At 38.2% G+C, this 27,958-nt stretch overlaps 1 protein-coding gene across 1 annotated transcript in view; it reads left to right on the forward strand.

Moving 5' to 3' along the window:
* The window catches only part of LOC124414784, a 38,219-nt gene extending 14,978 nt beyond the window's left edge, over positions 1 to 23,241 (forward strand). The window contains exons 4-15 of the mRNA XM_046895858.1: positions 7,587 to 7,640; positions 9,949 to 10,077; positions 16,678 to 16,812; positions 18,065 to 18,193; positions 19,283 to 19,467; positions 19,536 to 19,644; positions 20,093 to 20,293; positions 21,168 to 21,388; positions 21,493 to 21,700; positions 22,172 to 22,358; positions 22,424 to 22,526; positions 22,717 to 23,241. Of these exons, the coding sequence (XP_046751814.1) occupies positions 7,587 to 7,640; positions 9,949 to 10,077; positions 16,678 to 16,812; positions 18,065 to 18,193; positions 19,283 to 19,467; positions 19,536 to 19,644; positions 20,093 to 20,293; positions 21,168 to 21,388; positions 21,493 to 21,700; positions 22,172 to 22,358; positions 22,424 to 22,526; positions 22,717 to 22,884 (1,829 nt within the window). The 3' untranslated portion in view covers positions 22,885 to 23,241. The remainder of the gene's footprint in view (positions 1 to 7,586; positions 7,641 to 9,948; positions 10,078 to 16,677; positions 16,813 to 18,064; positions 18,194 to 19,282; positions 19,468 to 19,535; positions 19,645 to 20,092; positions 20,294 to 21,167; positions 21,389 to 21,492; positions 21,701 to 22,171; positions 22,359 to 22,423; positions 22,527 to 22,716) is intronic.
* Positions 23,242 to 27,958: the final 4,717 nt, after the last annotated feature.

A 27,958-nucleotide genomic window follows, 5' to 3' on the forward strand; every position in this document is an offset into this window, starting at 1 on the left:
TCTCGTATTTAATTAAAAAAGTCCCTATTCATCGTATATTTCACTTGGTATTAACTCAGCGTCTTTAAACAGAAGTTGAATCACTTCCACGGAGTTTTCTGTCTCTTTTATTTATACCCTTGTAATTAAGCTAAAACGATCAGCTGTAAACTCAGTTACGACGCCATATTGATCTGGCCATCGCAGCTCCGATTTGACAGTCGATTGGCGAATTCTATATTCTTGCAATACTCGTTGTGAAATAGAAAGAGAGTAAAAAGTCAGCGAAGTAACTGCACGAGAGTTAGAAAATCAAAGAATCTTCTTATTCTTATTAATTTAAAAACGTTAAATGTTTAATGCCGTGTGTTACATCCTCATCTGTGCGAAAAATAAAAAATGGCGCACAAATAATATCGTCTCGTCTGAATTCGGAATATCCGAGATATTTTATCGCGGTATTTTTTGAGCCTGCTCGAGGTTATTGGTATTGAATCTTAGCCTGTACACTTGTGCGACGTTTGAGAATTTAATGACGACCAGGCGCTGTTTAATGACGACCAGGGGCTCTTTTAGCGACCTTCGAATCTCGACGAGTTATGTAGCAGGCCTTTCTTCGTGATCTCGGTTGATTTTATAGACGATTAAAGTCGTCGCCTTTTATGCCTCGGACGATTATTGGATTCTGGAAAAATGAGGGAGTAAAAGGGTCCGTTACATCCTTCTCGGTTTCGTTATTTATTTTAATCCCTGCTACGTTCGTCGCCTTATTACACCCGAGAAATAAAACGCCGTCTTTACGAATAGAAAAAAACTTGTGTGTATATATATATATATATTTTTTTTTTCTCGGGCTGTATATACAATTATACACCGTTAGCTGTCTATCAGAAAATGTCCCTAGGATCTTACTGTTAGATGTGGGCTCCTAGGGACATTTTCTGACAGACAATTAAAAGTGATATCCTAGGGACATTTTCTGATAGACATCTAACGGTGGGCTCCTAGGGACATTTTCTGTCAGTCACGATTGGTATTGCGCTGGTTGGTCAATCAGGCGGTAACTGTCTGCCAATAAAATTCGAACGACTTGACGCACGCGCATAAGGTGCACACTTCCCTCATGGACACACGGTATAGCAGGATTAAATCCTGGTGGCAAAAAATCAATCACTGGCTATCGACACGTGAGAGCCTAAAGTATATAAACAGTTACACGCGAAAAACGCGGCGTAAGATAAATAACCACAAGTCCAGAATGACGAATCGTTGTAGAGAATTGCAGGCTTAACGCCTCTGTACACATGCAAACGTACGCATTTATAGATATACGAAACGTATTTTACCTGTGCGATAAATAGCCCGCGCAGCTATTTATCGCACTTGCAAAACGATCACCGCACACGATATTTACATTCGGAAGTCGAAACTCGATTCACAATCACTCGAAATGTCGTAAGATCTCGCTGGTGGGGTTTGAATAGTTTTTTTTCTTCTACTTATCAGAGTTAACGGAACGTTGACGAATCGAGAAAAAATTGCGGTACAAGAAATTTCATGATTGCATTTCGATTTTCATGATTCTTGATCGTTGATGAATCATTTTTATGCGATAATTTTGCAAGAAAATGTAAAATTTTGGGAACAGTTTCAAGACATTGTAAATATCCCAGCGGCTATTCATTTATGGATTAAGTTTCGAACGGCTTCAAGCGATTTTAAAATGATTTCGAACTGTGTAAAACCAATTTCAAATTTCACTGATTTAAAAGTAGCTTAACGTTATTCAGAGCGATTTCAAAATTATAACAAACTGCTTCAAACTAGTTTCAAGGAGTTCGAAATTATTTACAAGTGATTATGAATGGTTTCAAAATCATTGCAAGAAATTTTAAGTAATTGTAAAGTAATTTCAAGCGGTTTCAAACCTATTACAAGGAATTTGAAACGACTTCAAAATGGTTTTAAGCGATTCCAAGTCGACTATAAGCGATTAATAAATTATTTTAAAATAACAAATTGAAACGGTTTCATGCGATTTTCACGCGATGGTAATGAAAAATGGTTATAAATTTCAGCAAGTAAATTTCAATTCAATTCCAATCGACCGATCAATTTAAACAGTTAAAACAAATTCAGCCTCTTTTGTACACTAGAAACGAGGGTTTTATCACCCATAAATACCGAATTAACGAATGATTTTTTATCAACTTTGGAAATCAGTTTATCATACGATTTTCAAATTCTTGGATAAGATATTCTAGATTTTGAAACATCGATCATACCTGCATGCCGAAAATGCCATTTAATTTTCTCTGCGATTTTTGTTTCCTGAGACATTGCTTGCTGTAGGTACGAACATTTTGTCTCATAATCAATGTAAAATTTCTACAATCCATATTCCGACTTGTAAAATATTACCTAAAAATGACTTCTACTCTCCCCCTCCTTCTTCCCCAGAGATAAGATCATATATAGATTTTTTAGACCCCCCCCCCCCCCTCCCCCTACCCTTGGGATCCTTATAACGTAATTAACGAATGGCTCCTTTCCACATTTTTGACTATCACCTTTGGCACCGGAAGTCCGCGCCTTTTCGTGCGAGCTGTAGTCGAGGCTCCGATTTTCGCGGAAGGCGAGTCGATCGGTTTAATTCATAAAGTCGGGGCCATATAACCCCGAAACATTTTAGCGAGCTGGCGCCATGTAAATTACGATTAAGGCTCGGCTATACGTGTCACTGCAGGGTGTATTGTATTTATAACGGAGCTCAGCGGCGGCGAGAGCACCGGGTGCGATATCGCACCCTGCCAGATGTTCTACGAGTGAAACTAATTCCCCATCCCCATCCCCCCTCATCCCCATCCTCGTCCCCCCCGCCTCGTCGCAGTGTAAAACGCCAAGATTTGCGAAAGGGTCCCGGTCTTCGCGAAGTTACGCGAAGCATGGTGTACAAAGTATAGACCGTAAGGGTAGCCAATTCGCTTGGAAAAACTGGAAGTCTTTTAACGGTGATGAGTTTTCATGTGGGAAATTTTTTTTGGAAGAAATTCTTTCGTTCTTTCGATTTTATGAGTAAACTCAAATTTCGAATTTTAAAGTATTAACCTAAAATTTTTAATGACTGATTAAATTTTCCTTATTTTTAACTTCAATAAAAGGTCTTGGAAAAAATTATCATTTTTTATACGGTAATGCGTGAAATTGTATTATCACCGTTATAGATTTCATGTATTAAGAGCCGTTGTTATTATTATTGTTATTATTATTGTTATTGTTTTTTCTTTCACCCTGCTTCGACAATGTTCTTTATAGATACTCAAAATCATAGACAACAGGATCGGGATTTATAATGAATTTTTCATTCTTAAAATAGTGCTTTTCAAATTTATAGGGATACGCGATAATTCGAAAGAACGAAGATCGAAGGTCTAGAAATCAGAGTTTTTATGCTTTGCATTGAATCGGATAGAAAGTCAAATGAATATGCACAGCCGATTTATAGTAGATTTTTTTCCAATATTCTTCCGTCAATCGATTCCTCATTGACGAGGCTTAATTCTAATCCTGAAAACTTTATCGCAGGAAGCATACGATTGCGTTTTGATTCATCGTAATTTTTAATTTAAATCCTAATTATAAATGCGCATTATCCGGGAGGATCTTATCCCTTTTAAATTCATTTTCATTCATTCAACCCCTGCTTAAAAAATCAACGAGAGCTTAAAAGCTGGGTAAACATGCTCGACGGTTTGGCTAAGTGGGACATTCATACGTTTACGTTCCCATTAAGCGACGAGTCGCCGTTATAACCTATATATACGTGTACATATACACATATATATATATATATCCACACTGCATCCATGCCGAGTTCCTGATCCATGCGAAGTACTCCGAGATTGCTGGTATCTTTTGCTGGAATTGAACGCTCTTTTCCCTGAATACATAATTTTTTCTTTCCTTTTTTTATCCCCCTTTTTCCGACCTATATTCTGTACGTCGTCGGTGGTCGAAGGATATGAATTTCATAACTCTGCTCCTGCGATTATATAATATATATATATAGGTATATAGTATATATATATATAGGTATATAGTATATATATTAGAATGGGCCATAAAAGTGACAATTTTTTTTTTTGTTAGTCACCGTGAGTAATAAAATTCCAAAAGAAAAAAAAGTTTCCCATGTTATTTCAACGGTAAATGTCAAATCGGAAATAGACACTTCTTAATACTAGTATTAACAGCTGAAAATTTTACAGAATTTTTTTTTCGACGCCTTAAACGATACTTTCATGGTGACTGATGAAAAAAAAAAAAAAATATATGTATACATATGTATATTCGTCAACAGTTAGTAGAAAATTCTAGTCAAATAGATATTGTTTATAATTCAGTAATGGTTGAAATACAAAAAAAAGAAACAACTCTTTTTCTCGTTTTTTGATGAAAATGAAACTTTTCGGTTATTGTAAAAAATTGATACAATTTGCGAGTGATTATAAGTATAAATTTTTGCTAGGTTATTCGGTGAAATTGGACTTCTCTGTTGAAAAATTTATACTCGATAAGGCGATTTACCAAATCTCCTAACAAATTTGTATACGCACTCCGAAAAATACTCGACATCTGATTTATCTTTACTCAGCGCTCGTCTGTGTGACGTGATTCATCACCTCTCCCTCGAGGAAAAAGACGCTAAACTCAGTTTCGCACCTCGACGGTGTCTGATTGAAGCTTTCTTCGTGGCAATTTTCTTCCTCTTGTTCTCTCGCATTAGAAATATTAGATTTTGAAACATTTAAATCCAGGAGTATTTGTTCCGTGGTAAATAAATATCGATCCAATCGATATAAGGTAACTCATATTTCGGCTGTGAATGAAATTTGGTAATTATCACTTCAAAGAACTGGAATAAACGTTTCACTGACTTTACTAACGATAATTATAAAAGTGAAAGAAAAAGTTACGGCTCCAGTGAATTGTCACTAGAATATTTATAAAAAGTTTTTTTTTTTTTTTTTTTTTTTTTTTTTTTTTTTTTTTTTCAATTTATTTTACAATTCATCCGAGTCGACGGTCCTTTTGAGATTTATTTTCCACTAATCCTGAAGGAATATCGGCCAAATTGGTGAGACGGTAGATACTTAGGCGAAAAAAAAATATACGAAGGAATCGAAGCACTGTACGATACACTTCGCTTCGTGCAATCAATCTTCATTCCGTCACGATTTTCGGATGGAAAAATTTTGGTGGTAAAATAACAAACTCGTAAATCTTGCATTTCTCTCTTCGACTGATATAAGCAAATTTTCATCGACCATTTTTATTAGCCTGGCGTATTTTATATCAAACGAATAAGAGTTTAGTTGTGTGTGCTTGAGAATTCAGAGTTCGAGAATATCATTCTTATTTTCATTCGAAGATTGACGAGCATCAGTTTGGTAGTAATAAAGGTTGAGAAATTTAAACCTACATGTAGATATAAAATACTCCCTTTTTTTGAGAGAAAATTTGTTTATGTGATTCCATTTTTTATTTATTCACGCCTTATCCTTCGTCTCCGAGCTTCTTTTTTCCCCATCAAGCACAGAGTGCCTTATACGCGTTTTATCGCGAATCGAATCTGCACGCGCTGTGAAATATTGGAAGCGTTTCATTTGAGAGGAGAGAGTGAGAGAGAGAGAAACGTAAAACGAGATCTCGGGGAAAATTACGCGGATCAGGATACCTCCAGCCCCTCTATTCCTCAACAGTCTGCAGCCAGCCACCTATTTCACCAACTCTGCCATCGTATTTCACCTAAGCTCTGCAGGGTCAACGAATTTTCCAATTTCGAAGGATATACGCCGCCGCAGCTCTGGTCGACGACTAAAAAGTAAGACCATCTGTTAGGTGACGCTCTTGGCAGGGGACGGGGTTGAAATCCCGAATTTGAGAGGCTCCGAAGCCCCGAATTACGGTTTTATTCCCGGCGAAATTTCAAGTCAAGAAATAAAACTTCGACGAAACGTCAAAGTTCGGAAAAAGTGCAAAGTACCAAAAGTACGAAAATCAAAAAAAATTTAAGAATCTGTAAGATCAGAATTTTGAATGATCCAAGATTTTCAGTTCCGTGAATTTCTGGCTCCGTGATATTGATGAAAATTTTTTCCCGGTCCCAGGACGAAACAACTCGAAAAATTATAACCCAAACAAAAATAAAACATGTAAAATTTAATAAAAAAATAACTTTATTTATCGTAATATAATTGAATTTCTTATCAATTTTTTTCAAATGCCCTATTCATGTCAGATTATTTTTCTATGGGTTATTTTCACACGGTTTGCGGTGCCCTAGGATTTAGGACAGTCGGTTGATCTATAATAAAAAATTCTCATGGGATTTTGAAATATAATATATTGACCCGTTCGCTGCATAGTTATTTTTTTCTAACGTTCATTTTCCGGCCTAAATTTAACACCGTTTTTGGACCATACAAAACCAAAAACAAAAAAAAACCCCATAGGCAGCAAACGAAACAAAATGTACAAAAACATTGTGTCCAAATTTGGTTAAAAATTGGTCTTGTCATTTTTGAGAAAAGCTAGCCACGGACTCGGAAACGTAGTTTCAAGATAATCGAGTTTAAAGTTCGACGAATCAGCGGCAACTTCTACAATTCTTCGAATTTCGTCGTGCAATTTCGACACAATATTCTCTCATACTCCAGAAACTTTCAGAAACGGGAATAAAAAGAATATGAATTTTTTAAATATTTCACTCGGATGTGCACCCTTAAGGGACACAGAATATTTTGGAAAAATGGTGATATTGTTCACCTCGTCAACCGCCATGACATCTGCAGTAGGTACTCGCTTTAGGATGGAGGAAATCCACTTCGCGCGGGTATTTAATCACGGCTCACACAATGGAGAGTCCTTTTGTGGGTCACGGGAGCCGGTATGTACACATTCTGCAGGCAAGGGTGCAGGCTGACGAAAGGGGTGGAGGGAGGCTCGAGGAGCGTTGCGTGCCGTTGTTGTTTCGTAATTACTTTCCCATACTCGCGCACTTACCTCGGGGGGTTGCAGGATGCTGCAGTGGTGATAATCCGCCGGTTCAACACCCCTGCAATCAGCTCGGCGCCACTCATAAACCACCCTTGAACACGCCGCACGATTAATCCCGGAATTTTTCCCTCCGTTTTATGTCCACGAATTTCAGCAAGCGAAACCGACCAACGTCTGACCCTTGCAATATCTGATTTTGCTTAAAAATTTCTCTGAATTCTCTTACTCTGAATATTTTCACATTTTTTATAAATTATTATATACTTGAAGTGATCTTTGAAAGGAATTTTTTTTTTTTTTTTTTTTTTTTTTTTTAATATTCAAAAACCTCATTTTTTGTTACAAAGATTTTAAGACCCGGCCGATTTTCTTTTCATTTTATTTCAGGACTTTGAATATTTTTCAAAATTTCCGAATAATTATTAAAAATTGGGAATTGGAAATTTTTAAACCGTTTGAACAATGGTTTAATTTACAGGGAAAAAAAACTTTAGATAACCAAACGATGCTATTTGTTTATTTATCATCCTTTCTTTTTTGCTGCACAGGAAGACCGGGAGATCAAGGACCTCCGGGACCCCGTGGACCTCCAGGACCTAAGGGTGAGTAAGCATCGATCACCAAAACTTCCGAATTTCATTTGCACAGAGAACACGTTGGATCTTAACTTTTTTTATTCAAAGACTTGAATTAGGGCTGAAAGTTTGATGAGAAGAGTGCATTTCGAAAATGTGCAGTTAAAATTAGTCAAGGTGTTTTTTTTTTTCTTTTTTTGTTTTTGTAAACGGTAATAGACTCGGAAGCTTAAGAATTTCAAGATTTTTGTATTTCATTGTACATTAATGTAGCCAAATTTTAAGCGGATCAAAATCTTAAACCGAAAATGGTGCTCTATATTTCATTTCTATACCTTTTTACGAATTGATTTTTTTATTCTTCATCTTTCTGTGCTTCAAAAATTCTTTAAATCAATCCTGCGAGGTTGCCAGTATTCTTTTCGGTTTGCTACCCTTTTATGGGGGCATAAATCCGGATTCCATACAGTATTCTATACAACACTGTTTGCGAAGAAAAATATTTTACATATATATCTACCTTCTATGTATATATATATATACATATATATATATATATGTATATAACTATATCGAAATACATTGCTTGCATCGGGGAGTTTATACGATCTGATACGCCAACGATTTCAATTCCTCTGTATAAGGAAAGAACGATGATGACGCGAATTTGCTGTTGCAGCTGCAGTCGTTCTATACGTATATATATATATATATATATGTATATATAGGTACATACATGTAGCTATTTTACGGAACGCTGGTACAGCGGAATTATGTCAGCTACTCTATCAGCTCTGCAGAGTAAGTCAAAACGCGTTTATTCCGAGCCAATGCATCGAGCTACTTCGCATTTTTCCCCTATCCACTTATTAGTAATTTATTTCTTACTTTTTATTATCCTTTTTTCACACGCTCTCGCGCGCGAATGAACGACGAGAAAAAGAAAGAAAGAAAGAAAGAAGATTGATGCACTGACAAGTAAAGTTTCATTTTTTATACACTTACTGTAGAAACTTGTAGTAAAACGATTATCGTCATAATATAGCGGTTAAACAAAATATTGTTGGAAATAAAAAAGAAAAATCATATAAAAATTGATATAATTTGCAGCTATATAGTAGGGTGCTCCGTTTGAGACGAATTTTTGATTTTATTTTTTTTTCTTCATTATCAATCAAAAATCTTGTCAAAATAAAAATTCCCTCAAAGTTACAGCCCTCAAATCTAATATTAAGTATTTTTCCTTAGAGTGAAAAGGTTTATCGTCTGAAATACACGTAAATTAAGATTTTCTTTTTCAAAAGTATATATCTTCGCGGCAATTCGTATATTTGTCACGGACAAACGTCAAGTTATCGCAATAGTGACAAAAAAATATGATAATATAGTAACTGTGAACGAAAGTGTGACAGTAACGCATCAGATTAGATTTTTTGGCTAAAGCTAATAAAAAAATCCATTTTCATTCCGTACCCAGAATTATGTTTTTACGGCATGGGCATTGAAAAGTCCATTTTTTGTGGCAGTTTTCGTTCCGTAAAGTGACGCTTTATACGGCAGCGAACAAAGTTGCGGAATAAAGTCTTTATTCCGCAGTTTTGATGCGCAGTTCGAAGTGCGCATCCCAAACTGGCGAATAAAGTGGCTTCGTCGAACAGATCGCGACATAACCTCACTCTTCGTTTTGCTTTTCAATGCCCATACCGTAAGAAATATTGTATGTGGCATGCCCGTAAACCGTTTTTTGGCTCGCATAATTTCAGTACTCGCTTCCGACTCGCCTTCAGCTCGTCCTGAAATCTTTATCCTTGCCAAAAAACAGGCAGTTTACGGGCATGCCACATAAATAGCTATAAAGATAATGAAAGAAAATGAAGTAATTTTATTAGTGTGAGAATCACATTCTTAACTTCGTTAAGTCGTCATTGTCTTGTAAAATTTACAACCACGCGGAGCTTTCAATTTTCCAATTTTCCCTTCGATTACTGATATTCAATGACTATAAGGGTGCCTCTGCAGGTTATCCTTCGGTGCCTTACGGATGATTAAACGGGACGGTAATTGAATGGTAACGATCTTCCAATCATGCCGACGTCGCGTTCAACCCGCCATGTTAGACATTATATTTCACGGATTAAATTTACGCCTAACTACAACGTCTGGAAACTCGTTGAGCTAAATTCTCCAAGTCATTCGCACTAATCTTCGTGTAATATTATTATTATAAAGTGATTGAAATTTTTTTTACGACGATAATTACCTGAAGACTTGGACGAAACCTGATTAGAAATTAGGAGCATTTCACTATTTCTCTAAGTTTTGACTCAACTTTCAGGTGATACTGGACCCCGAGGTCCCAAGGGAAAGCCAGGCTCCCATGGAAACCCGGGAGTCACTGCCTACCAGGTGAAATTAGCCAACGGTACAGACAGCAACAGACTACTGATACCGCCATCAATTTTGGGTAAGTTTGATGCCTTCGATTTACACTCATGTCAATTTAGTTTATTAACTTTTGTCTATTTCTTTCGAATTTCAAAATCCTTTTCATGGGGGTTGGTCAGTCAAGAGTCCGATATTATTCTTACCTTTTTTTTATTTAGAAAAAAGAAAAGAAACTTTCGATATCCATCAATTTAACGGTGGAAGTAGACGGTGATTTTTTTTCCAAAAGTGTAAATTTTTTGCAAACGCGAGTATACGATGGTTGATTTTATTCGAAATACTGTCTTTTCTACAATCTCGGTATTTTTCACTTTTTTTATTATCTCATTTTACTGATCGCTTGTTTTCAACAATTTTAAAGTGATTTGAAATGAAAAATCGAGGTTTAACCTCACTTAGTTATAATTTTAATATTGGGTTTTCGTTTTATCTTAAAAAAAAAAAAAATAGAAAATACTCAATGGTCGACAATCTATTAATTTTGAGCTAACCAGTTGATATATTTTCTTAACTCACCGTCGACGATCTGGGCTTCAAATTGTAAACTATTTAATTAAGGAGTGTAACAGGAGCCGATATTAACCCCGAAGAGATTCGATGATCCGTTTAAACTCGAGAGGGTGGATTATAATCAAGGCGATATTGAACACCGCGAGACAATGTAATCACCCTTAAACTTTAGGTACGCGCACAAACTGACACGTTGCAACGATTTCGAAGCGAAGATGTAAAAAAAATGTATATAAATCAACCCCATTTTTCAAGAGGGTGCAGACATTTCTGGCCGTACTGATCGTGAGATGAAGAATAGATGAACTGCAGTCTTTTCATCGGATGATTATTTATAACAATGGAAATTCTGTATCGCTTTGAAACTGTCTGATCCACGCTTCCGATTATGTGATGGAATATCACCCTTGTAGTCTTATTTTAACGAGGGTTGTAAATCCCCTCCGTAGAATCCTCCACCCCAGGCTTAATTCTTCCATCACTTCGCTTTGCATTTCTAATTCCGTCGTTGCTCTTGCATTCGCTTGACGAGCTTTTCATGAACCTGATGCAAACAGGGTATGGAATATTGTATAGTTCCAAGCATGAAACGCGGTATTCATGTATAATGTAGAGGAGGGCGGGGCAAAGTGGGCCCCTCAATATTTTTCATATCTGAAAAAATTTTGGGGCAAAGTGGGCCCCATAAAATTTGTTAAATATCAAGATATAAAATTAATCACCCGAACTTTTTATTGAATATGAATTATTCGGAAAACAGAATTACTCCAAAAATTTCACTTTGCCCCATCCACCCCTATATAGCAAAAATTTCCACCCCTACACATTTTTTTCTGTACAAATTAATTTTTTAGGATTCTCAGGAATTATTTATTTCCACGTTAATATACTCGCGAATCCTTTCACACTCCCTCATCCCCTCTTCACATTTTTCATTCCATCCCTGCAGCTCTATCGGCTAGTGGATGAATATTGCAGGGTGACATGTCTAGACGTGAAAATAACCGTGTCTGAGTGAATTCGAGCTGTAGATAAACTAGCGAACCGTGTCAATACAGCATAATCAAACAGGAAAAGAGGGAGGAACGGATAAACATCCCCCGTTTATTCTTCGAGGTTTGTTCAAGCACTACGAAAATCAAAAGTTGATTGGCCGAGGGTGGATTGATTTTGAATACTCAATCAGGCCGCAGTGTTTTCGTCGAGAATTTTCAGGGCGTGGAAACTTTTTCCCCCGAAGATCCTCGCTCGCATTTCAACAAATAAAAGAGGCGAAAAAGTTTTCCTCTGAAGACGTTTTCGTACTGATTATTCTGTGAAATTTTACGAACGCTCTCAATATTTTGCAATAATATCGCTCGAGTTGATGAACAAAAGAAAATGGTACAGTCTGGATATAAATTTGCGGAAAAATTATTCAGATTTTAGTTAGCGAAATTTTTTTTTGCACGAAAGCATTTTAACGAGAGGTGAAAAAAATTTTCCTCCAGGAACGTAGATGATGATTTATGACGAAGGAAGGAAAAACGATTGGAGGTGAATTAGAATTCGCGAATTATCGCGGAAATTTCAATTTGACGAAAAAATCGGCATATATTCATCGTGAAAACTGTACGGAGATTGGGTATCGGAGCCAAGCGCTGGTTAATTCCATTCCGTGGAAATGGTTTTGTAATTTGATTACTCTCGCGTGCCTCGAGGACCGATTAACAGCTCGGTGGGTGAAATTTTCCGACATCGAGTCACGTCGCGATCTCGAAAACCGCGGAATGTGGTGTTTTTATAACGATAAAATTGTGTACGACTATAATCTTTGTGCCTAAAAATCCTGTGTCACGATGTTCGTTTATGCTAATCTCCGAAACCGCTCAACAAATTTGAACGAAATTTTGCAAATGTGTATTGCTTGGTCCACCTTAAGAGATTTTTATCCCGGTAAATGACCCTCCATATTTTTTATTGCAAATTTAAGGAGTGTTTATAGAAAAAAGGGTTGTAATTCGTTTTTACGGCATGGGCATTGAAAAGTCCACTTTTTGTGGCAGTTTTCGTTCCGTAAAGTGACACTTTAGACGGCAGCGAACAAAGTTGCGGAATAAAGTCTTTATTCCGCAGTTTTGATGCGCAGTTCGAAGTGCGCATCCCAAACTGTCGAATAAAGTAGCTTCGTCGAACAGATCGCGACAAGACCTCACTCTTCGTTTTGCTTCTCAATGCCCATACCGTAAAAAATATTGTATGTGGCATGCCAGTAAACCGTTTTTTGGCTCGGATAATTTCAGTACTCGCTTCCGGCTCGCTTCCGGCTCGCCTTCAGCTCGTCCTGAAATCTTGATCCTTGCCAAAAAAAACAGGCGGTTTACGGGCATGCCACATAAATAACTATTATAAGTTCCATAGATAGCTTCTAATAGATGGCTGTGTGAGTTAATCTATTGACATCTGTATTAAGCATTTAGCAGCACACTAAAACATCATTTGTTATCTAGGTTGTGTAAGTATTCAATAGATGGGACAGTTTTTCAATTACAAATGTTTCCATGATGCTGCAATTTATCCCACGTTACACGTGTTCCAGAGATATACGAGATAAACGATGTGTTTTTTAATTTTTGCGTAACATTATTTTGAACTGAATCCCAGCAACGCGTAGCCGGAATTGCTAGTACAATTATATAACGAATGCGAAAACAAAAGTGAACATTTTTTTCACAAGAATATTATTACTGCAGATCGTAGTTTTTAACTGTCTATTACTTCATTGTTGTTGATAGGAGTTCGTAATTCCAACAGATTTTATGGAACGGGTAGTTTTTATTAGGCTGATCATACGAACTGTTTCCTGCAAAAATTTGACTGTAAAATATTCTCAGCACCAATTATACTGTCTGATTATTTTCCACATTGTATAACAATTACATCAGTTGTCGGAGAAAAACTTCCCTCTAACAAAGAGACTGATACATCGTGGGTAAGGAAGCATTTCTATAGAGGAATCTGAGTTTTACTAAGTGGCGTCCGAATCGATTAGTTCTAAATTCAACCGTTTCAAGTTCTCGCCGTCCATCATCTCTGCCTCTCTTCCCGTCCCTTGCTTAAATTTTCAATTGAACCCGTCTAGTTTATACGCTAAACCAACGATTTGTTTAATAAAAAAAATTTCTCCGTCACATCGAGGAAATTTTTATAAACAATTGGCATTAATTAGAAACCGTATATTTTTTTTCATTCCATTTTATGTTCCCTGAGGGAAAGCACGAAGAGCATCAAAGAATTAGCGTGTCGATTATTCTCAACGACCACTGCAATGAAAATTATTGGTTTTCACAATCGTCACTGAACCGCAGAGTTAATATCGCTCCTGGAAAAGCTATAGGGAGAGGGCGGGGGGCAATACGGGGTACTTGAGGAAATACTTAGTTTTCAAGGACTCAAAAACGCTGAAGCTTTTTTTTTAATCGTAACTATAGAAAACAAAAATGATTTTCAGATGTCAGGAATCAAAAATTTTTTCTTTAACTTTAACCATAGAATATAAAAATGATTTTCAGATGTCAGGGATGAAAAAGTTTTTGGAAATTTGTAATAATGCTCAATAATTTGTAAAGAAGTCATTTTTGACTATTTAAAAAACATTGTGAAAAACAAAATTTTAAGGGTACTCCATTTTGCCCTCCCCTCCCCCACGTCATATATTCATAGTGGCAAATACATCGTCGTGTATCGGTTGTAACAACATTGAACGTAAAAATCCTCCAATGAAAAAGAGTAAAAGGCATGATGAACGTTGAAAAAAGAACAATTCCTGTCGAATACAGAAATTCTTCACCGAAAGTTGACGTGGAAAAAAGAAACCAAATAAAACATGGAGTATGAAGTTCGCCCCTTCGTTTTTTTTTTTTGGTTTTTTTTTTGTTTTTTTTTCTTATTTCCTCTTACTAAATACTTGCTCGAAAAAGCGGCGTAATTGACGCGGATTTCATTGCCTGGACCAATGTCTGGTACCCACGTTGTTCAACCCTTCAGGTTATACACCTAACTTTGATGCCTCGACTCGATATTCGACGTCGAGATTAGCTTCGTGTAACCCGCGACATGCCAGCCGGGTGGACAGACAGACAGACAGGCAGGCAGGCAGGCAGTTCCTGAAAGCTCTGAAACGAATAATTTACCTCCATTGCTAACTAACTTTCCCTTTTTCCCTTCGCCGCCTTGTATTCTCTCGCAATTTTCACCGTCGAGTCTTTGAATTACAACGCGAAGTCACGTTCCGTGAAATTGTAACGATAATAAATGTGAACCCTTCGTGAAATATTAATTTTGGTTTTGAATTTGAAATTCAAAATACTTCTCTTTTTATCGCATGTTTTTTTTTTTTCTTCACGCACTATCCTCTTAATGACCAAACGGTTTTTGGAAATTTCAATCTCACTCATGTTATGAACCGGCCTATTGACTCGAGTCTCTGTTTATTTTCACCGACAAATGAAAGGAGGAAACAAAAGCTTTGAGCTTTGGTTTTCAGACCACAGCGTAGCGCGGAGTTGATAACCGTTTGGTTGAGCGCCTGTTCAATCTTCCCTCTTCAGCTTTTCATTTTAATTGAATTCCACTACCGCCGCATCCCTCGGGCTTTTGGCCCGGGACTTGCGTGCTCTTGGAACTGACTCTGCTCCCTATCTCTCTCTCTCTCTCTGTCTCCCTTTCACTCTCCCTCTCTTCCTCTCTTATTCTTCCCACTTTTCGGGTTCGTGATAATATTTGAAATTCATATACGAAACTCATCCCTCAACCCTGCAATGACCCGGCCTACCGCCCCTTGCTATTAAATACTCCGAGCATCTACATAATGTTATGTTATTCGCGATTCTCTATGGACCTGAGAGAATCTATGTCACGTTAAAGTTTCCTCAAGATATATTATACATGAGTAATACACGTGTGAAATGTATGGATGTGTTGCTGCATGGAATAGAAATTATCATCTCAAGATATATTGTGAAATGTGAATTATAACCGAAGTTTATGTAATTGAATTTCATTGAATAATGAAAATCGATCAACTATGGTAAATCGATTCTGAAAACTGCAGATTTCAACGATGAAACTGTAGATGAAAATCCAATTTACAATATTTTGCCCGTACATAGATTTATATTAAAAAATATCCTCGAAGCGGATTACTTGACAATGTAAATAAAGATCATTAATTCTGGTATTTTGCAACGTATGACATTTTTTCAAACAACTTTTTGTATAAGCTGAAGTTATCTATGACTGGATTGTTAACCCTTCGTTCGCACCTTCGGTTAAAAAGGAATTTTTAAATTGCATGCTCACTTTTCCATTATCAAACATTTTCAATAATTTTTCAAGAAAACTTAATCTTATATATGATACGAATTTCAATTTTTCAGACATATCAAGAAATGTTCAAAGTATATCCCTGAATTTTTTTAACTAAAAACCGGGTCAAATTGAACCTATGTGTCAAAATCATGTCCAGAAATAAGCGTGTCAAAGAAGGGTTAACGTACAGAAATATAACACTCTTCACGCCTCGCATCTTCCTGAAACCGTCTTCTCTTTATGCCCGTGTGTATGTGTGTGTGTGATTGCATCAAAGGGATGAAAGAGCGAGCGAGTAAAAAGCGTACATTTCATACAGCGTCGATGTTTCAATGATTTATTTTCCCAGATACAATTCTGCACGCACTATATAGAGAATGGTACATACACCAAACGTGCAGTAGTCGCAGAAGCAGCCTCTCGAAAGTTCAAACTTGTCGCGATTTTCCGAGACATAGTTTGCAGGATGCTGTGCCAGGACGTTATTTGTTATCCGAGCACGAAAGTGCGTCATTGTCACGTTTCTCGACTCCTCCTCCTCCTACTGCTGCCGCTGCTGCTGTTGGAGAATAATAATTATCACACCGTGCTCCGAGTGCTTCCAGTTTGTCGCCGAAGCACCAAGCGTCGAGTTTCATGCTAAACTAATCGCTGTGTGATTGTCGATTTTCGCATGCACCTGATGCAGCGAGGATTTCAAAAAAAGTGAATCCCAACGGCAGACTCGAGGCTGAGACTAAAAATTGACCCTCTGTTTCAGGTGAGGCCAAGTCCTATCAAGTCATCCCCGTCGCGGAGGGATCAAATGTCCGATTACGTTGTCCCGCCAGTGGCTATCCTCCTCCGGTTATTTCCTGGTCCAAGGACACCAGCATCGAGCTAGGCAATTGGACACGTGAGTTTATCACTTGTAATGGCACAATTTTTAACTTCCTCGGATGTTATGGAAGCGAAATCGACGACAGGTTAGGGGTTTGGTATAACTTATAGAGGTACCAGTTGTGACCGCTAATGGTTGTATGGATGTAGTTTGGCCTACGTGAAGACCAATATTTGCAGAGCGTGGCAAGCGATGGAAACGCTTTTAATCATAACTTGCTCAATGTTGGATTTTAGTGATTAATCGAGTAATTGAAGAGGTCAAAAGTCTAACTATAGTGAGCAGAGAGTTTTATAAATGTGACCATAAATGGTACTGTGGTAATAAAGCAGCAAGATTTTGACCTTCGGCTGATAACACTGTCGGTAAGGTCGAACCTTCGGTCGATGAATAGGTAGCGCCATTTTGATCTTCGGTCGATACAGCGGAATGTAACGTCATCGAGGGAAAAGGGTTTGAGTCTGGGGAAGATGTCGGTAAGTGTCGGTAACAGGAATCTATACGCAGAACTCTCCTTGTATCACTACTGATGCTAGTCGTCGAGTCATAAAAAATGATTTTTCTAACCAAGGATTAAGTGGAAATTCTGATTCGAGTTTCAAGAAAACTGACCTGTCGAAACAGCAGACCGAAGTTATTTCTGTTTCTGGTAGAGAGAGACACGTTTGCAGTTTTCTACTGGAGACAATTTAGAGTCAGTAGAAACCGGAAAGCAGATATGGCCAGAGTACGTGGATCCTCAGTTAGACCCAGAGACGAAAAGGTTAAATGAGGCATGCGGCGGTTGCAAGACGGCTGTCGGTGAAAATCGGCTTGCTGAACGAAGACTGATACTGTGATACGGAGTTAATGGTCTGTGCTTTTAACGCAGCTGAGGCAACGAGATGAAATCGGGGTAAAATAGGCCTCGAAGAGAGCATAACCAGCGTGCCGATAGTGCTAGTTGGGTGATTCGCTCGGTTTCTTACCCCCAAGGGAGAAACGTATCTCATAGAGAATTTCACGAACAACCCTTGCAGTTGTAGAGTCTCTCTTTTTGAAATTTCCAACAACTAACTACACACACACACACGCACACATAGGTGCTTGCGAAGGAGTTTATAACAAGGTCTCAACTTTCACCGTGATGTTCATTTTACCAGTAAGAAATGGAAACTGCAGTTCCAAATTCGATTTTTGTTGCCGTGAACGAACTTTCCACAAGCTTCGCTTCGTCTCGTCGTTCTTCTATTTTCTCAATTTTCTTTGTATTCTCTGCTTTTCCCAGTGTCTTCGGTCACCGGTCACACGCTCAATATCACCGTAGTCAACAGGATACACATGGGGAAGTACTTGTGCACTGCAGACAACGGAATTCCACCCAGAGCGAGGCAGACGTACAAGCTCGAAGTGTACTGTGAGTAGAATCTCTCTTCTTCATCTCCTTCCGATCAATGCCTGTAACGTGAAACCTGTTGTCCAAAGGATTTCCAATACTTTGGAAATTTTATGATTGAATCAAGTCGCTTAAATTGTTGAAGTTCAATTAAGTTATATAAATCTAATCACCTCAATTCGGTACTGTCACTTTATTCTCTTGCGTAATTCCAAAAGCTGTTGAAGACCACGAGGAAACAGTTATCATGCAGATGTTGAACTTTGGATTGCTTTGCTCTTTGGAATCTTAATTAAATAAAAAAGGCTGGAACGTTAATTTAGCAGTGTAGAATTCTTCTTCTACGATCGCCATTTGTTCCCCATATTAGACACGGTCTGCGGAAACGAGATGATGATCCAATGAGACTCGACATTTACTGGCATAACCGGTCGGAATGTTCTTCGGTAATAACGAACTTCAGACGTTGAGCAGTAGACCCTGACATTTCCTAACGGAAATTTGCGACACTTGTGTAAAATTAGCTTATCGATTCTACGCGAGACGGTGACGACAGGTCGTGAATCACCTCTTCAAGAGCACAAGTCTATGAACGATAAATTGTGTTTAATTGACGAGCGGTGGATCATCCTCCGCATCGCGTTTCCGCCGATTTATTACCTCACGAAAGACATAATCTTCCCAGCATATTTCGTCGCCCCTGTACCATTGAAACGACGGCAACACATTCATCGTAGAGAGTGTTTTTCTCTTTTCATGTAAATATGGAAGTCAGCGTTTTCCGCACTCCGACACGATAGTTTCATTTGCATCGCATGAAACTCTCTTCAGCTCTCGTTGAATACGTGAACTTACAATGTGCCACGGAGGGAACGATTCAACAAACCGAAACAGTTCCTTTTGTTTTCATAGTATTGTGCAGCAAACTTTTTAACGACACTTCTGCACTTCCCTACGGGAGTTTCGAATGCTGTCGGCTCTTTGCTGGAACCGGTCATTCGATCCCGTCTCTGGTAATTGTGTCACATCCTGCAAAAAGAGAGCCCGAAGTCTGGACGAGCTTAACAAGATTTGCAATCCATTAATAACTTTTCACAATTGCAATTTCAGTTTCGCCGCTTATACGTATACGAAATGAGATTGTTGGTGCCGGGCTGGGAGGAATCGCTTACTTGGAGTGTGAAATTGAAGCCTTTCCCGAACCGGTGACCTACTGGGAACGCGGAGACGGTCAGCTCCTAGAAAATTCTGACAAGTACAGGATAGACGTGGTGGACAAGAAGGCAGGATACATGGTAGGAATTGCTTCGTCGTTTCGTTCTCTGTTAAACATGATTCTTAATCAAGCCTTGAAAATTCCCAGGCCAAAATGCGGTTGAATATCACAAGGATATCGAGTTCCGATCATAGCTTGTACCAGTGCATTGCCAAAAATGAAGTTGGAATCACTCGCGGTCTCTTGACTCTTTACGGTGAGTAAATTGCGAGACTCATTTGCATGATTGACGACTGAGTGAAAATGTCACCTTTTAAATCATTCCGTTCTGTATAATTCTCTTCCGCGTCGGCAATTCCAACGGTAAATTGCGAAACCCCAGGTGTACCTGGGGAATTATACCTATACGAATATCGAAACGATGACGATAATCCCGGGTAATGATATACCGAGTAATTAATTAACGCTTTAGGGTACTGACTTATATACCGTAGTAATTAACGATTTCGTTCCCAGAGAAATCTTGGCTCGGTTTTCCGCGTAATCATTTCTCTATCTCTCTTTATCTTTCTCTTTCTGCACGCCGAAAATCGATCTTCGCTGTTAAAGAAGAGCTTCTTCGATTCTCTCTGTGTACTCGTAAACTGCACTTGTGATTTCACGTTCTCGAAACTATCCCACATTACCATGTCATTTCTCGTCAGATACCAACGGCAAACCACCGTCGAACCTTGGGAAAGAGCAGATCGCCGTTTATGGTGCGAGACCACCTCCCAAGAAGGATCTCGACGACCTATGCCCCCCATCCCCCGGATGTGATCCCTGTGCAAAGTGTTCATCTGTCTACGAAATAGAACCGATCAATTACCCCATAAAGTACACGAACTTCCCGCCGAGGGTGTTGGGTGAGTGAGAAATCAGTCAGTTTCCTGGTTAGAAACTATCAAATTTGATTAACCGGAACAAAAATGGTCTGACAAAATCATTGTATCTGAAATCATGCTCGAATGTAGCGAATGAGCATTTGTTAAGGAGAAAAAATACCTCAAACTTGTGGTCGATATTATCTTCAAGAAGACAAGTTTTAAGTTTTTTTTTCTCACAAATAAATGCCAATTCACTAAAACGCCGAGACACGGGTCTCCTCGTTTTAGCCAAAGATTGGGTCGATATTTTTTTTGTTGAAATCGGCTTTCCCATTACGTGACCTCTTTTTGTTAGCCAAGCCAATAAACCTCTGATTGTATCTAATTACACACAACTTGATCGATATGTCTATAAAATTTGACTCTAGTAGATATACGAAGAGAGTTCAGGATGCAGGTTTCTACACCGATACAGTTACCGACACTTAGTCAAGACACAAACCTTTGTCTAAAACCTTCGAGAGTGACGAATCTCCCCACTCTGATTAACTTTATTGATTGCTGGATCATTTAGTTACCTCACTCTATTGGTAATCTGCTCTGCCTTACCATAGTTTCAACTCTGATCGGGAAAAAATTCAAGATTTCGATAAAGTCAATCAGAGTGCGGATTTCCCTCACTCTCGAACATTCTATAGCGGGGTTTGTGTCTTGACTAAGTGTCGGTAACTATGTCGATGCAGGAATCTATGTCCAGAACTCTCGTGTACCTGCTAACTATGTTTAGTCAAATATTGCGAGACCTAAAAATTCAATTTGATTTGACATGATGTGAAATCCTTTATGGTTGAAAAATGGAAATTCTCTTATTACTAGGACCAAGATAATTTAACCGATTTATCACCGGTTTCAGACTGCGTATTGTATGCGATTGGAAAACCGGTGTACCACAGATACACTGACGACACGTTGCACGGTTGTTGGATGAGGGATGCGTCTCCGACGTCTGAGGCCGCGGGTGAAAAGTTCTGGGTGACCAAAGACCAGGGAAATAAGTACCTTTACGAGTTTGACAACAAGACGATATTCAGGAAGAACAATGGCAGGCCGATCGTTCTACCCCACGAATTCCAAGTGAGATCTTCTTTACTTCTCGTTTATCCCCGATACGTTCTTTCACGCCGCTCACGGGAAGATGAATAACTTGATCGTGATCTAACGAAACCGAAAACCCGCAGGGCAATGCACAAGTGGTGTTCAACGGCTGGTTCTTCTACCATCCGGTGGGACGATCGACGATAATGCGGTTCGAGATACCAGCGGATAAATCGAGGCAGACTAAACTTATGGAAATGGAACTTCCGGGTCTGGATTACAACAGTACAAACTACCTGTACACTCCGAACTACAGTCACAATTACGTCGATTTCAACGTCGACGACAACGGTGAGTCAGATTTTATATTCACGTGGAATTATAAACTTGTACAACGGTTTTCCTCGACGGTTTTAGCTAGTTTGTTAATTTTTCTGTTTTCTTTTCATTCCATTCTTTCTCTCTCTCTCTCTCTCTCTCTCTCTCTCACTTTTTTAATTATCCCCAAGTCGAGACACGACGTGCCTCAAGAAGTTTTAAAATTCTTTCTCCACCCGAGTACTGGAAAACTTTTTCCAAACAACTAATTTACTCGCATCTGACGATACGCCAAGTACAGCATCGCCTAGACGATAAAAGAATGAGTGGTTATCGTATCACAGGATACACTATAATACCATTTTCACTCGTCGTTAATTAACCGGGTTCGAATTGACGAAAAGTCAAGAAAAAGTCATTGCCGAAGTGATTTTTCACCTCGAACACACTTGAAAAACATCCACGAAACCTCCTTCGACCGATGATCGATCATTTCCTAATCAGGTCTGTGGGTGATATACGCCTGTCGATCATCGAACAACACGATTGTCATGAAGGTAGAAGCCCAGACAATGAAGCCCCAGCATTCTTGGAACATCACCGTCGACCACCACACTTTCGGCGAGATGTTCATCGTCTGCGGTGTTCTTTACGGGGTGAAAAGTGTGACCGAGAGGTCAACCAAGATAAGGTAAGCGGTTGGAATAATTTCAGAGTCGAGAATCAATGCCTCATCTTTTCCTTCCTTAATATCAGCCTCGCCTTGGATCTCTACAAGAACGAGACGTTGGACGTAAATCTCGCCTTTACGAATCCCTTCCGAAAGACAACGATGATCGGTTACAATCACAGGAATAAGGTAATCCGGTTTTCAAATTCCATCACCGAGAGTATCTAACTTCCGATTGATGGTTTTCAGTTTTTCTCATTTTTTTTTATTTTCTTTTTATGACGTTTGATTCAACTTTTGATTGTACGAAATTTTTTAACGATATCTACTAAGTTTTAGAGAATTTTTCAGTGACTAACGCCGTTGCTCAACGTTTCAGGAACTCTTCACGTGGGATAAGGGGAACCAACTGACCTATCCCATAAGGTACCATGAACTCGGGTCCACCGTTGCCAGTGAGGAAATCAAGGACAAACCCTTGGCAGAGAGACGCACCGCGTACGAGGGGTGGAAAGATAAACCCCAATCCGATTATTATGCTTCCTGAACATAGCTCGAGGTGATATAGGTACCTACATTATCGAACGGGAATTTTGTACTCGTGCACCACGAATCGCAGGATCTCGTGGTATAAATTGTGCAGCTAAGTCGTTGTTATTATATATCGTCGTCTGCACATCCATAAAATAATATAAAATATCTATCTATATCGATATATGCAGTATAATGATTCTATGTAATCTATTCATCGTGAGGATAATTTTGTACTAAAGAAAGATATTATTTTATTAAACGTGTATATAATATACATATCTCATATATATATATATATATATATATATATACATGTATATATGAGAAATGCGACGATGTACTGTCGCCTATATGTATAATTATGTATAAATAACAATGTATCATAGCATTTAATGGTCACAGTAATATATAATAGTAATAATAACAACAACAATAATGATAATAATAGTGATGTAAGATTGATTTTTAAGGCAAATGCACCGTTTTCTATATCCGCCATTAAAGAGATCTGTCCGTAAGATCGATATTAAAAATGTAATACTAATTCTAAATTGTATATAAAATAAAATAAAAAAAGAAACGAAATTAACAAACCAAATGAGACTGAATATGATGGTGAAATTTGTGCGGGTTTTTTTTCTCTTATTTTCTCTCACATTGAGAATTGATCAGCAATCCAAATGAACACCTTCGCTCTTCTATAATTTAACCTTTTGCCGGATCCCCGCTAGCAGAAACCCTTGAAATTGGAACAGGGGAGAATTGTTGAAGAAGAAATTCTCCCCTCGTATTTCGGCGAAGCAAGAACTCTTCTCAAGACCAGCGTTCTCGTGGCCAATTAGTCGACGTCAAAGAGGAAATATCGCTGCTAGAAATTGGCAGCAATAATTAGCCACTCTCGGATGGGTTTTATATGAAAAACGAACGTAAAAAGGGGAAGAAAAAATAACGCGCAGCTCGATTGACTTCACTTGAAATCGAGACTATCACAGAGAAAGGGAGAGAAAGTCCAGGATTTCCAGGACTAATAAGGAAGTTCGAAGTATTCACTACGCTGTGTTTTCTATGTGACAATGGTATTTGAATATTGTTAGCATTACAAAAAATGTGGTACGTATTTTTTTTTTTTTGTAGAATAAATTAACAAGAAGCATTTTTGTTGGCAATAATTTCAGCCATTAGATGGTTTAAATTTTCTTTCAATTAACATATCATTTATTTCTTCTCTTTTCTTTTTGTTAATCAAATACTAAAGTTGCTTAATTTTTTCTACAAATGATCGAATTTCAAGTTAAAATAATCTCCATTTTGGTCAAAGCGAATGACAAAATTTTTTTCGTGGCAAATTTTTGGGGAAAAAAAATCCATGAAATGCCTAGAAAAACTGATAAATTCAGTTGTTTCCACAACGAAATTAAAAATCCCCGGATAATTCCAGGTTTTTATTGCCCCGTTAAGATTCCCTGACATTTCCATGTCTTCCAGATTTTCCACACGCGTGGCGACCCTGAGTAATCAAAACTAGAATTTTTATAACCCGCACCCCTTTATTTACGCGACACGCGAATCATCGATTCCGCGTATCAACCCTCGCCATTTACTGTATCCTTTGCGAAAAGCGAATTCCGTTCAATTCTTCTGATAATCATTTAAACGAACCGCGACAAAATTGCATAAAATTGTTCCCCGTTGCGAAACGGGTTTGTTTCTTACCCTCCACCCTTCCCTTTTCACTCGTTATCAAGACGAGAAGGGCTCGTCGTCGAGTCTCTTTCGCGGAATACAATCGTATCTATAATATCGCCGCTGCGAGAACACCGGCTTTCGAAACTCTTTTAATAAATTATAGCTGGCGGTGGGGTGCGGTGCAGAGGGTGGGTTGGGCACTTCGTTAACTCGGGAGACAACGGTAATAGCCTCCCAGAAACCGAGGGGAGAATTGGTGTTCCGACCAATTTTCAACGCTAATGGGAATCCAGAAGTGTATCGAGACATGTAAATTATAATTAATTAATATCCTTATACGTGTACCACGCTCATTAGCGATCTATTAATTGATTTATCAAATCAGTCCGAGGATTCATTCGACACTCGATCGTCATTTTTGTCTCGAAAAAAAAAGAAAAAAAAATTAAAAGTCAATCACCTAAATTGACTCGATCGATCTTTACACTTTACACAATTATCCACTAGAAGTGAGCAGCACGATTCCCCAACGGAACCTCATCCTTCCGTTTTTGTTTTTCACGTCAGTCAACCATTTCGGATATGTAATGAGAAATTTATTAAAAAATTCCGCAATCATGCGGTCAAAATTATTCTTCTAATTTTCATACCATAACAAGAAAAACAAAAAAAAAAAAAATGTACAATTTATCATGAATTATTTAACAAAATTTAAAATCAATTTCGCTGATATCAATAACTAAAGAATAAAAAGACTTTAATGCCTGATCAAATTAACCTCGAATCTGTCCAAATAATATGTGCATGCCTAAGGAAAAGTTTTTCTGCGTAACTCATCCGCAGAAGGTAGGTCAATTGATAAATAAAAAATAAAAAAACAAAACAAGAAAAAAAGAAAGGGAGGGGGAGGATTTTTTTCTATTTCCTTATTTTGTCATTTCCTCTGAATTCCGTTTTCAACACGGCAGGTATTTCTGGGGGGATTCGTCCTTGGTTACTTGATGGTAAAAAATCACGGGATCCTGAGTAAATGCATGCCAAAGTCAGGTGAGAAGGACGAGACCTTTGGCCTGGTTCAAGCACCCTTCGGCACAATTCCGTACCCTTACGAGTATCGAGAGAAGCCGGATGATTCTCACGAACTGATGTTGAATCAGGCTAGAATGGCGTACGACGCGAGTCATCCCTCGAATAAGGACGAGGAGGAAGGATTCTCCGATAAACTTTTCGGTATTCACTACGATTACGAGTCCATGAAGAGAAAATACGAACTGTGAATAAATTAGGTGAAGAAAAATAAGGGAGATATGGATTGATTGAGTGTGTGTGTGTGTGTTTTTTTTTTTTGTTGTTCCCGCGAATGATCAACCCTCGACGCCTTTTATTCGTTGCTTTCGTTACTTCTACCAAGCGTTTACGATCGTTTTCCCCCCCAGCAATTTATTTTTCTCCCGTTTCCTCGCTGTCTCAATTCGCGTTTTAGAGTGAAAGTAAAGTAAAAAAAAAAAAAAGGAACGGCGAGGAAGAAACTGATACTTCGTGCAGGATAAAAAAATTATGTATTCAACATCGGAAATGATCGTTTAGACATTGCGAAATAAATTTAATACCTAACCGTTTCGAAGCGGGGGTGAAAACTGGTGATTCTTTTTTTTTTTTTTTTTTCTACTTCTCATTAACAAGATTGAAATACAACGTTGAAAAACCACGATATAAATAAAATTTTTCAAAGGATTCCGAATTTTAGTATATTTTTCAACACAATTAATATAGGTTGTATTTTTATTATTTTCCTTACAAAATCTATGTAATAACAATAAATATATTATGCAATTTAAGCGAGATAATAACGAATGAAATTTTTCAAATGAAATACGAAACGCAGATGATCAGAATTAACTAGATTTATCGAAACCATAGAAACACTCGCATGTATTATGAAATAAGAAAATCGATCAAACCTCCCTATATTTCATTGGGAAAATCACGCTAGCGTAACCCGATTAGCTTTTAGGGGTGGGGGAGAGAATGGATAGTAGTTTCCAGTTCAAAAGTTTTCCCGATTTGTTACCGAGCGACCCGTCATTTGTTTTATATATCAGAATGGTGCTTGACAGATCGAGAAAGACGTAGCAGTCGAGTGGGGTCATTTGTTCACCCCTTTGGATTGGGGATGGCCTTCGATTGTATCGCTCCCTCGGGACTTAGTCGATTCGGGAGGAACGAGCGTGGATACATCGATTCAAAGCTTTCTTCGTTACGTGATACCTTCCCATATATGTATAGGGCATACCTGGTTGAAAGCTCCGGGAACGCTTCGGGATCCGAATGATTTCTCTGGAATTCTATGGTGCATTAGTGGCGAGAGAAATGGCGCCGGAACTGACCGCGAAGCTTCCTCTCCCAAAGTCACGATAAATAAGAAACTCGCTCGCGAAACCGCGAGATACGATCTGGTTTAAATCGAAAGCTCAAGCTCTCGATTACAACAGAATCTTGCGACGAGGGTGGATCGATTTTTGGGGAAATTTTATTCTGGCGGACTGTTTAATGGTGGAGAGAAATTTTTTTATTTTTGGTTATTCTTAAGCTTGTTATTCTCGTGATGGTTTTAGTGAAAGAAACTTCGTAACTCGTAGTATGGAATACAAAAATCCGAAGCATTCATGGAATCGTTGGATTTTTGACATTCTCTGAATTTTTTTAACCACGTTCCTGCGTATTTTCAAATTCATTATCATGAACCAGCTTCTAATTTATGACCGTTTTTTCTTATTTAGACTCCCATCCGTCACCACAAATACCAAATTAGGTATAACGTATTTGAATAATTACAAACTTTGGATATCATCTCATTTTATGAACGAACCTTTGACGGAGATTAATGTGATCAAATCCATAATTCCGTTTATCATCTACAGGGTGTCCGATTTTCAAAAATTTCACAGAATATAATAGACAAAACGAAACTAAAGATATCGAAATTTCTGCTGTATCTACTCTTGATAATTCTGTCGTTTGTAAAATATCACGTCTTTCCAAATTTCAAGTTTATAAATTTCTAAAATCCGTAAGACTGAAGATTCGACATTCCTACTCTCTCTCTCTCTCTCTCACTCTCTCCCTATTCTCCGATACTTCCCACGTTTTTTACCACCCCTGACTTTTTTCATTTTCCAAAAGGGGGGAGCTTGTGCAGATAGAGAGATGCATCCGTCGTCTATGCACCATTATTTGCAGTCTAGAGAGCCGGTGATGCGGAATCTGTTGCCGACAGCTAATACCGCACAACGCAAAAAATAAATCGAAGCCCCGTACATATATGCTGTTGAATGTTGGGAAAAATACACACGTATCCCCATTTCATACCCTCAATTTTTACCAACCCGACATGCACTCTA

The sequence above is a fragment of the Diprion similis genome, chromosome 14, assembly GCF_021155765.1.
Source record: "Diprion similis isolate iyDipSimi1 chromosome 14, iyDipSimi1.1, whole genome shotgun sequence".
Lineage (NCBI taxonomy): Eukaryota > Metazoa > Arthropoda > Insecta > Hymenoptera > Diprionidae > Diprion > Diprion similis.